The sequence below is a fragment of the Salminus brasiliensis genome, chromosome 15 (assembly GCF_030463535.1).
Source record: "Salminus brasiliensis chromosome 15, fSalBra1.hap2, whole genome shotgun sequence".
Taxonomy (NCBI): Eukaryota; Metazoa; Chordata; class Actinopteri; order Characiformes; family Bryconidae; genus Salminus; species Salminus brasiliensis.
Window position 1 is genome coordinate 24,016,840 of NC_132892.1, and position 12,309 is coordinate 24,029,148.

At 41.2% G+C, this 12,309-nt stretch overlaps 1 protein-coding gene across 7 annotated transcripts in view; it reads left to right on the forward strand.

Moving 5' to 3' along the window:
- The window catches only part of atp11a (ATPase phospholipid transporting 11A), a 110,617-nt gene that overhangs the window by 49,061 nt on the left and 49,247 nt on the right, over positions 1–12,309 (forward strand). For all 7 annotated transcript variants that reach the window (XM_072656754.1, XM_072656756.1, XM_072656757.1 and 4 more), the window contains exons 2-5: positions 8,141–8,263; positions 9,349–9,438; positions 10,216–10,296; positions 10,848–10,955. In XM_072656754.1, the coding sequence (XP_072512855.1) occupies positions 8,141–8,263; positions 9,349–9,438; positions 10,216–10,296; positions 10,848–10,955 (402 nt within the window). The remainder of the gene's footprint in view (positions 1–8,140; positions 8,264–9,348; positions 9,439–10,215; positions 10,297–10,847; positions 10,956–12,309) is intronic.

A 12,309-nucleotide genomic window follows, 5' to 3' on the forward strand; every position in this document is an offset into this window, starting at 1 on the left:
CGTTGTCAGGCGTGTGTTTTGCTGTTATAAGCGTCTATTCTGTCCATTAGTGAAGTAGGGTGCCATCAGCGTATTAATATACGACTGGGTGCGTGCCCGGTTTCAGTGATGACGGAGTGCCAAATAGCTGAGCGCTGTTGTGTTACTGGAATGACACTCCACTATTTTCAGCAGGGGTTGCAGAACTTCCTCACAATATTTTCCAAATGTATATCAGATGATATTTACAGCGTGTTAGTATGGGTAATGGGTCCATTGAGCTCTGCTGAAGCGAATGGGAGGTAGCTTGTCTTGATTGGCCTGTTTTTTGCTTCATTAAAAGGACCCAAAGGAGAACCTTACGTAGTACTGTTAACCAGAATGTTAACCAGACTGAAAGCATAACGGTGGTGCAGTGGACTAAGGCACTGTGAGCCACTGTGATTGAAGTGAATGCAGGTATCAATCCCGGGTCCTGCTGCGTGCCATCAGTAGCCGGAGTCCAAGGGAGCACAATTGGCCTTGCTTAGCAACCACTGAGCAGCGCTGTCCTGCCAGCTTCACCACAGTTACATAGTACAGTTAGCAGCGTGCCGAATAGCAACAATGGAGACACATGCATCAACATGATTTTGAGGTAAAATAAAATGCTCCATAGTGTGGCTTTATCAGGCTGACCTTACCCAAATCAGTTTGCCCTGATCTGACGTAATTTTATTTATTTGATGTATGTGTATGTATAGGCTATTGAGGCTTTGATATAGCTGCATGGTCATTGCCACAGTCTTCGCCACAACGTAGGCCTATTTGAAGCCCCCCCCGCTCACAACATCCTAACTATGCCAGAGACCCAATGCCTACACTGGCCTACTGAAGCTCAGTATCTCTATTGTGCATTCGTCTGTCTCTTGGCTCGCTCAGATCAGCTCCACCTGCTGCGTTAGCCTCGCTAACCTGCCCGTTAACCCTCTAGAGTGCTTACGCGGAGACCTGACTGCTGTAATCCAATGAGCACCGTTAGCTTCTTACACCGCTGATTTGCTCACACGGCAACTTGAACAGACTATTAAAATGACTGAAAAGTGATGACTCCCTTTCAGGGTTTATTATAGTCGTATTCAAGGTTTGGGCAGAAGATGGCGCTGTTGGAAAGTGTCTTGTGATGGTGCGGAGCAAGAGGATGTGTTGTGATGAGGAATTTTGCAATTTTTAGTGTGGCATGGGAACGGCTTTATTTATGGTAACAAAAAGGCACATTACACCAGTTATAATAACCATAGTAACCATAGTAATGCGTATCTGTGTCGTCCAAAGTATCCTCATCTCATTTGTTTATTTTTAACAGTACATTTTGCTGTTATTTTATTATAACTTTGTCCCAGCTGGCCTCCAACGTTGATAGATGTTGTGGTTGAATGTAGGCCGTGATGTCAGCTGACCAAAAAGCTGATGTTGATGTTTTGTGGATTTTAGGTTGTCTTCCAAATGCCCACGTCATATTGACATGAAATAAGTACACTAACAACAAGACACTAACCCAGTGTCTGCTATCATAATGTTAAGATCCACGTCAAATTCTAACATTGTTAGACATTGATATGTTGCCAATGTTAAGTAACCAAAATTTAACGGCTGTCTAACGTTAGAGCTTGATATTTAACCAATTTTGGTGTTTGACCGATATAATATTTCCACATCTGTACAATGTTGGGTTGAAACATTAACCCCAAATTTACCCAATTTTCTCCCCAATGTAGCAAAGCCAATTAACCCACCCACTCACTAAGAGCCCGACCATCACTCGCAATTCTGCCGTGCCTGCGTTGGCCAGCATCACAATGGGAGTGATGAGAAGCGAGAAGCCATCCACCCACCCGGAGAGAGCAAGGCCAGTTGTGCTCTCTCGGGTTCCGGCTGCGAATGACTGAGCCGCATGACCCAGAACTCGAACTCGAAATCCTCGCGCCGTAGTGTTAGCGGCGTAGTCTGCTGAACCACTCGGAGTCTCACCGGCTTTCATTTTCAACTAGAAAATCTAACGTCTGTCCAGCTTTTAAGTCCAGCATCTTTCTGATGTCAGACTGACGCCTGGTGGCTGCTGAGGATTCCACAGCTTGTTTACACTGGGGCCTAATGCAGTGCTTAATGTAAAAGTGATAAACTCATGTTGTAAAAACGAATGCGTGTGTGTGTGTGTGTGTGTGTGCAGGGTTTGTGACTGCAGATGGCAGGTGAGGAGTATGTAAGTTTAACCGGTCAGATGGTCTGTTGGTTTGTGTGTGTGTGTGTGTGTGTGTGTGTGTGTGTGTGTGTGTGTGTGTGTGTGTGTAACTTGATAGGATCTTCTTCTGAAACTGGGACACAGTGTAGCCACACACCTCATTCACCATCTGCAAACTTAATGCCACCACTCTCGTTAACCTGTGTGTATGTGTGTGTGCGCGCAAGTTTAGTATCATTTGTCAGATTAAGTTGGGCAGATAGCACAAAGATAACCTGTTACAACACATCACTATATGAAAATAATAACAATAAAAAACTACATATTTACTAATAAATTAATGAAAAACAATTCTGTAGGTAATGTTTATTTCTAGAGCATGTGCAAAACACCAGACTGTCAACCAAAGTGCTTTGCACAGATACAGTAAGAAAACTTCATTAAAACATTAAAATAACCAATTCAAAAGTTTAGATAACAGAAACCAGCAAAGATGCTGAGACTTCTGCTAAGCTCCGCCCACCACACTACTGTATTTATATTATTTAAGACATTTGACTGTTTTACTTGGTTTTCTGTTGGGTGATTGAGAACTTCTAGTCATACAATGATTAACTAGTCCGTCATGTATTATCAGCTAATAAATACAAATGTAATTTCTATTAAATTATAGCCATATTAATATTATTGGTTATTAATATAAATTGGCAGAATTTATAGCACTGAAAAATTGGTTTCAATATTGGTAACAGAGTTTCGTAACAGTTGGGCCTAAGTTACATCCATGGTCTCCTTTTTCTGGGGGGGAAGTGTCGTTGTCGTTGATTTATTTTGTTTGTTTGTTTGTTTTAGTCGTCAGTTAGAGGGAAAGGCTAGTCTCAGTGTTTTGAGTTTAGGATTGCGACGTGTTAGATTTGTCTCTTCAAGTGGTAGAATTAACTCCCCTCAGCTGAGCGTAAAAACACCATCAGACTGTGTGTTAGCATTGCTTGCTATGTTACTGTGTGTGTGTGTGTGTGTGTGTGTGTGTGTGTGTGTGTGTGTGTGTGCGTTCTAAGGGCAGACTGGATTAGGTGTGATTATGAGGGCTCAGAGTAGGCAGAGCCTCTCTCACCAGCTGTTCCATCCCTTCCTCTTAGACCCACCACACAAACACACACACACACCCACACACACTGCAGGGTGAAGGTGAGAGAATGCAACCTATCCTCACCCTTTTCTCCTCACTTGCTCTTTCACTTTGAGCCACACACACTGCCACACTCTAAAGTTATACGCTCTTCAATCATCCATAACTATAAAACCACACGCCTACTATTGTGTAGGTCCTGCTAACAGCTCTGATCCACTGAGGCATGGACTCTCCACAAGACTTTTGAAGATGTCCTGTGGTGTCTGGCACCAAGACGTTAGCAGCGGATTCTTCAAGTCCTGTCATTTGTGAGGAGGGGCCTCCATGAGCTGCATTGAGCCTTGAGCACCCAGGACCCTGTAGCTGGTTCAGCGGTTGCCCTTGTTTGGGGCACTTTTGGTACATGCTGATGCTAGTAGACTTTTCCCTGGCTGCTCTGTTGAATGGCATGGAGCAAGTCTACAGTCCTAATGTAAATACAGCATGAGAAGAAGTTGCTGGCTCCTCTGTACGTTCTAGACTCGACTAGACCTGACTTACCTTTTTTAAAGGGCCAATTAGATAAACTAGATAAACTGGATGGTCACTGTAAGTACTGGCCTTCCGTGCATTGTTTATTTGTTTATTGTTTAATTGTTTACTTTACGTTTTCTCAGACGTTGCCTCAAGACTTTCTCACAGTGCTCTAGCTCCACCAGGATGTTGTATTGTTGCTTAATTTGATGGTCTACTGAGTGTGTGTATGTGTGTGTGTGAGCCACATTCCTCTCCCAGTCACGGATAATGACACACACACATACACATACATACTCTGACTGAGAATCATGAGTCATTTCTAAAACTCCAGGTGAACTTCCTGTTGAGCTTTCCGAGCTCTCTCAGGGTCGTCCTTTGATCAGGGGAAAGCCAGAGTAAAGAGTCAATAATGTGACTAAAAACAATATCCGGGGTGTGACCGTAACCGCAGGGTTGTGTTACTTCTGAGGGAATTTAATGCACTGTTTATTATTATTTGACCAAGAATAGAGACAATGGACATAAATAGCCACAGGTCTGACTCAGAGGGGTCACTTTTATTCAGAAACTTTTAAAAGGAGAGAAAACGGAGCATTCTGCTTTCAGGTTTGACTCCGCTTTCTACGCCACAAGCCAGAAATGTGACCTCAAGGTGAAGTAAATGGATGCTAGCTATTGCAAACCGGAGTAAATGAGAATAAACTTAGAAGTAAAGTAAAGAATTAGTGTAGCTGAGAAGAGAAGTGAGGCAGTGAGTGTGGTGGGAGAGCTGTGTCTCTTTATCATTTATCAAAAAACAAGACCTCAAACCTGTGGAAAAGGGGGAAATGATATTACAGTCATAGAGCATTAGTTGCTTTTTATGGGAGAAGATAAAGAGAGGGCGGAAGGAAAAATAGTTCCTATGCTTTCAGACTGCATTAGTCTCCATTTCAGCATTGTTCCACCTAGAGCTGAGCGATATGACAATATTCTATTGTGATTAATTTTGTTACCACATCATTTTCCCTCAAAAAAACATACATATTGTTCAGTTACAGATTATTGGTCTGCTTCTGTTTAACATTCATACTTGGTAAAAATATGATAAATATGATTACATAGCATTCCCATTCATATACACTGCTACAAGGCTGGAAACTGGCATCCAGTTTCAGGCATAAATAATCTAAATAGTTAATAGTGTATATCCACAGGCTTTAATGCAGTTTAATAACATCACTTCTGTAATTAAGTAATGATGTGAATTCTGAATGCATATATATAAATGCTTATTAAATGCTTATTAAAGAAAAACATTAAAATATTAATATTAAAATATATATATATATATATACACACACACACAAATATATATATATATATATATATATATATATATATATATATATATATAATTTTAATATTAATATTTTAATGTTTTTCTTTAATTGTTGCAAAATCTTTATTTACCTATTGGCTTGATAGCTAGCGTAGGCCCTATTAGCTGTGCTCTGATGTCTGAGATGGAGGAATAATGAAGAAAAGTGTGACCTACAATAGCTCAACCCAACCCACAACATTCAAACGAGAGTGGGCACTGTCAGGCAAATTGGCGACAGTCAGGCGACATTTCCATATATTTATTTGTGTATCTGGTTCAAAAACAACAGTTACTGTAGAACAGCCTGCTAAAGCTGTCTTGTTGTCCTTAGTTTATGATTGCTTATGATTGCTTATTGATTATGATTACAAAGGAAAGCAAAAATGAAGCTAAGGTGCTTTTAAAATAATACTGGAAAAAAATAAGCAATATTCCTTTAAGGAGACAGAATGAAAATTGTGTAACCATTCTTCAAAACCACACAGAAGACGAGCAAGAGAGGAATTTAAATAGTCTCTGTAGTGGTAATATAGCCTACATTTCCCAGCTTATGTAAGCGCTTAAGATGTTAGGCCTGATGTAATCCACGGCTGGCAGAGAGGGAGGGGGCGCAGGAGCCAGTTGCATTCCAATCAGTGTGCGCCTGTGGAGCTGGAATGGAGCTTGATTAGAGAGGGTAAATGTAGTAAAAGGAGATGCAGTGGGGTGCAGATTTGACTCGCAAAAGTATAACTTTTTAAAGGAATGATTTCGTCTTGGAAGACGCTTACTTTACTGTTACTAACTCTGTAGGTGTTTTTGTGTGTTTTTGTGTGTGTATGTGTGTGTGTGTGTGTGTGTGTGTGTAATCTGGCCTTTTTTTTTACTGCTCTAAAATGTGAATTTTAAACACCAATTAAAGTTTGGTCAAGTTTGATTATGCTTCCTATTTGCACTTGTTTCTGGCAGTTTTTTATTTTTCATTTCTCTGAAACGTTTTAAATGTGCAGTTCCTCAACTAGTACATGCTGTTCTTTCAAACCTATTATATCTTATTTGGGACAAAATATAAAAAAGTAGAACCTATAAAAAGTGTAACACTATAAATATCAGGATTTACAGCCATCTGTCCAGTATTTAAGTAGGAGTTGGTACTGTACTCAATATCGGCAGATACTTGAAAATTTGTTATCGTATCAGAAAGGTCTGAAAGTGGTATTGGTGCATCTCTAGTTATAATATAACTAAACACACTGAACTGAAGAATTATTATAACACTATTATTAATAGAAATGCTTTTTTTTTTGTAAAGGAAGATGTTCAAGTTATGTCTCAAATTAATTGTGATCACCATGGCCAGATCCAAACGCAAACAAGCTTTCTGAGGGTTGTAGATGAGTCTGGGGAGGGATTTATAAAGATCAAAATAATGGTATAATCTACAAGTGGAGAACATTTAAAGCAACTGCCGACATTGGCAAGGTCAGTCTGTCCTAGCAAGTTCAGCCTGACCGCAGGCCGCTAGATGCATAAAGAAGTCTCCAGCAATCCTAAAATATCATTGATGCAGCCTCACATTAAAAGTACAGATTGGCCTAAGTTTGAGCTTTTTGAGAACACTGGTTGTTCGGGAGCTAAAGGGCTGTGAAGCCAAGCGTGCTCTTCGGAGAGCGATCGGGCCGGCACTGCCGGTGATGAGTTGGCTCAGAGCGTTGGATGGCCAAGGTGTCTCTATATATTACAGCTATTGAAGAGAAAGAGTGATGACCAACCTCTTATGCAGGGTTTAATGAGGGTGTGAGAATATGGGAGAGACTCCATGTGTTCAGCCAGGTGTAGCACTGTTCCAGTGTCTGTTCCAGTGCGGCACTGAAATGAGCAGTTCAGATGCAGTAAGATGCAATTGAGAAACATAAAGATGCAGCTTGGGGAAGAATCGAGCTTTTTAATCACACACTTGCATGTGCCTAGGTACTCTCACCGCTGCTGTGCCTGTTTATCTATTATACACTAGATGGACAGAAGTTTTAGTCAGTAGGACACCTGCTCGTATATTGCCTCTTTCAAAATTAAGAGCTTGCTACTAGATTGTGGAGCAGGATTACTGTGAAGATTTGATTGTATTAAGCAACAAGAGTACTAATGAGGTCAGGATGTTGGATGTTCACCACCATATCTCTTCCCCTAAACATGTCTGTCTATCTATTTGTATATCTATCTATCTATCTATCTGTCTGTTTATCTGTCTGTTTATCTGTCTATCTGGGGGGGGGGGTAATGAATTGTGTACAGTATTAAAAAAAAAAACAATAAGAACAGTTTTTTATATAATATTAAAATTCAAAAAGTGTTTTACAATCACTGTCTTTCATGGATTCCACTGTCAGTAGTTGGTTAATTAATGTATTTATTTATTTGATTATCAGTTAATTCAATTTGTTATAACCAAATACAAATTATGCTTAGAGTCCGACCTCTGAACATATTGTAACTGAGAATATAGCATATAAGAACTGGTGTTCACAGCGCCATCTGGTGTCCCCAAGGTGCCATTGACGGACATTATTGCCCAGCTGGCAGCAGTAAGGAGCTATTTTACAGTGATTATGCAGTGATTACATTAAGAGACATTAGGATCTTATCATACCTTGGTAAGAAAAGATGTTGGAAGCTACATAGATTAATACATATTTCAAACACAGCTCAAATAAAAAGTCTGTGTCCATTATTGGATACTGTGACACTATTTAATGCAGTACAAGGTTACCTTGTTTCCCCTCTATAGAAAGCTGCATAAACAAGGTACATAAATCACAGCAAGACACAGTAGATGTATGTGTAAAGTTTGACTTGGACTTCATATATACATGAAGTCAAAAGGGATGTTAAAACGATCCACTGAGCAAATGAATAACGGCCCCCCGCTGCCTCTCTCTCTCTCTTTGTGCAGTGTGCAGGGGAGGAGAACTGGGTGGACAGCAGGACGGTGTATATTGGTCATAAAGTGCCGCCGCCGGGCGCTGAGGCCTACATCCCTCAGAGATACCCCGACAACAGGATCATCTCCTCCAAGGTATGAAGCTTTTTCATTATTTATGGATTATTTATTTCTTGCTATTCGTGAGCTATTTAAAGCAGATACTGTAAATCCAGGACACCCAGTGGTTTTGTGAGTAAAGAATGCAGTACTGAGATTAGTGAGTTCCTCTAAAAAGTCAGGAAACCTGGTGCTTTTGTTTTGCCTTACTGGGTTCAGGTTGTTCCGCAGCTCTGCTGCTGCTTTTGGACACTGGAATTCATTCTGTACTCGAGTACATTTGGGATTACAGTTGTAAATCCAACAAGATGTGGACATTTTTAATATGTAAGTTGGAAAGTATGACAACCTGAAATTAGCACAACACAACCAGGTGGTTTGTACGCTGGGCAGAGTTTCAAAGGCGTGTGACAGCAGCACTTGTGCGATGCACAAGCACCTGAAGAGAGAACACGCAGACCCTGTTCTAGACGATGGACTGCCAGAAACGGCAAAAACCCGCGTAACTGCTGTCTATTCATGTTTAGGGCTGGTTCATATCTAGTGCGAATGCGGCATAGCTGCAAACTGTCCACTTGCTCGATGCATCGATTGCTCGATGCTTATACCTCTTGCGTCACCGACTTTGATGTCGTTTCGTCCATAATTATGTCACTTTGGCCTTGCGTCTGCAGTAGGCATGACCCAGCCTTTATTAACCATTGGTAGAGAGGCTTTGAAAATCTGTTGTTCTTGTAGCTGCTAATTCTCTCGTTATTAAAGAGATACATTCGTCTGCCTGCAACTTTAGAATTTCCAGTAAATACGTGAGCCAGAGAAAAGGTTAAGGCTAGAAATTGGGTTTTTATGTGGATTGACGGTGCCAGTGTGCATGTAGGGCAGTTTTCCTTAACTAGATAAAACCTACAGTTTTGCACTTTAATATGCAAACTTTTATTAATTTATTTATGTATTCGTCGTTCAGTCGTTTAGATTATTAAGTAGTCGTTAGTGGCAGTCCTACATGGTACCTGATTGTAATTGTCACATACTGGATGTGCAGTACATCGTATACAGTCTATAAACACAGTCATTAAATGACTTTTTGTTTTTTAACCGTGTCTGTGTTTCTCTTTCTCCAGTACACCTTTTGGAACTTTATACCGAAGAATTTGTTCGAGCAGTTTAGGAGAATTGCAAATTTCTACTTCCTGATTATCTTTCTTGTACAGGTGGGTGATGTTGTTACTGTGTTAGCTATGGTTTGTATTATAGGATGAGCTTTAAAAAAAAAAAAAAAGAGCTTTCTTAGTACCCCCTCTCTCGCGCTCGCTCTTTCTCTCACACGCTCACTCTCTGTCTTGCTCTCTCTTTCTATTTCTGTTCACTCTCTTGCTGTTTTTCTCACCTCTATCTCTTGCTCGCTCACAATCGATTTCTCTCCTCTGTCTTTCTCTCTCATTTTCACGGGCTCTCTCTTGCTATCGCGCTGTCTTTCTTTTTGTAATTCTTTTTGTGTTCTCTCTCTCTTATTGTCTCGTTCTTCCATTTCTTCTCTTCTTGTCTCTTCTGTTTGTTCTCTCACTCACCTTATGACCGCTTTCTCTTGCTATCGCACTCTCTTCTCTCTCTTTGCTCTTTTTTGCTGTCTCTTGCTAATTTTGTCTCTTCTGTTTGTTCTCTTTCTCACTTTTGCATGTGTTCTCTCACGCTCTCACACTCTTTCTCTCCCTCCCTGTCTTTCTCATTCTTTTATCTCTCTTTCTGCCTTTCTATTTCTTCTTTCAATTTCTTGTTTGCACTGGTGTCTCTCTCTCCCTCTCTCTCTCTCCCTCTCTCTCTCCCTCTCTCCCTCTCTCCCTGTTCCATCTCTTTTTCTGTCTCTTTGTCTCTTGCTCTTTTTGTCTCTTCTGTTTGTTCTCTCTCCCTCACTCTCGGTTTTGTGTGTACTCTTTTTCTCTCTCTCTTCCTCTCACACGCTCTCATTCTCTCTCTCTCACTCTCTGCAGTTGATTATCGACACTCCCACCAGTCCCATCACCAGTGGTTTGCCGCTCTTCTTTGTCATCACAGTCACCGCCATCAAACAGGTGAGGAGGTGGAAAAACTCTCTTCTCTCCGGTTCTTTTTTAGCATTGCTCTTTCCCTTTCTTTCAGTGCTGAAGCACAGCTGATTGTACAGAATTAAATTACAAAAGGCCCCAATTAAAGTGTTCAGCCGTCCGCCACGTCGCAATCAAGCATTTCTAACTGTAAACTGCGTCTAATCAGTGCAGTGAAGAATAAGAGGAACTGCGTGTGCAGTCCCGTTAACACCAGGGAGTTCTCCATATTCATTCATGTGGTTAAGAATCACCATCATTATCATGTTCTTTATAGATAACGTGAACATAACATAACATAACATAACATAACATAACATAGCATGGCATGGATTTAGCATAGCTCCAGTGCAAGATTCAAAAAAGTTAGACATGTGTGTAGGGAGGCAGAGGGAAGCTGTAAATGTGATTTGGTGCAGCACTATCACTCTAATCTCTCGACACTGCATTCTCCTATCTTTTGCACTTCTTTCAGCTCCCTCATAAATAAACAATGCTCTCGCTCTCTCTCTATCTCTCTCTCTCTCACTCTGTCTCAGGGCTATGAAGACTGGCTCAGACACAAGGCGGACAACGCCATCAACCAGTGTCCAGTGCACGTGGTCCAGCACGGCAAAGTGGTGCGGAAGCAGAGCCGCAAGCTGCAGGTGTGTGTTACGCATCGATACGGTCACACCTGGCACATTTTCAGATGATGCATTATGCATGCAGCCAAATGTCAGTCATCTCCATTAGACGCGACTGTAGCGAGAAAGAAGTGTCAGGAGAATTCATTCAGGACAGTGACTTTTGCTGGACATAACGCTTCCACACATACACATTTGGAACACTGGCGGTGGCCTCTTTTGTTTACTAAGGCCGTGCCGTACAGTTAGACCGGTTATGATTTCTTTTTTCCATTTGTTTTGTTGCTAATTCAGGACTAGGAGTGCACGGCGTCTCGTAATACGTGCAGCAGTTTCGTTCTGTAGTCTTGCACTACAGCGACAAGGCTAATGTCTTGCTAACTTGCTGAAGCCGCAGTTCATCTTTTAGCATCGTGTAATCTGCATGCATATATCACATCTCCATGCTAACGCTGCGGTAGCAATGTAGGACGAGCCCGGTAGCCGGGCTGTTGGTTGAGACCCCAAGCCGACTCAAGTGTACCACAGCATACTATAGTGTTCTTGGATCTCAATTTTTGCCATTTTCACTTTTTGACATAATTTGAATCTTGCAGTCGTTCTTTACATTGTGTAAAAAAATCATCATGGGTGGACCAATAGAAATGTTCCTAAATGACGTATAAAACTGTTTTACATTGACTTCCTTTGAAAGTTAAGAAGATTTTTCCTTCTCTTGTAAAGTTGCCATTTTGGAAAGGCTTTTGCGTAACAGTGTTGTTTGAAACAGTATAGACTCTCTGAAGCAAAAATAGCAAATGAAAAATAAAAATAATGACAAAGATAAAGAAACAGAGAGATAGAGAGTGTGCCCCCCTCTCTCTTTCTCCATAATCCAGTCACTGTCTATAATCCGTTATGTAACACTTTCAATCTCTGCCTGCACCAACAGGTCCCTGCCTTTGTCGGAGTTCTAGCTTTACGTTTACGCAGATGTCCATGTGTTTAAAAAAGGGGGCATATAGGACATCAGTTCAAGGTGTTTACATATCCATGTGTTTGTGTTATTCTCGCCGTGCTGGATATTGGCCGGTGTCCACTGTGGAAGAGGATGAGGATGATGATGATGTCATAGTTTTGCTCTCTGGAATAGGCTCTGTTCAGCCTGACGAATGACCTCATAGCTTGGTTGCTAGCGTATCCAGTCAGCAGGCGGTGTCTTCTTTAGCTGTCGGCCCGAGTGTAACAGAAGTCAAGGCTTCTGGCGTTCGGTGAGGGGGAGGCACAGGGAGGCAAAGCACTAATTTTAGTGTATTGTAATGAACATACTATTCCTAAGTTTTACCAGTGGGGTAAAAAAGAGGTGATGGCGCTTATGAGCCTTATTAAAGGAAAT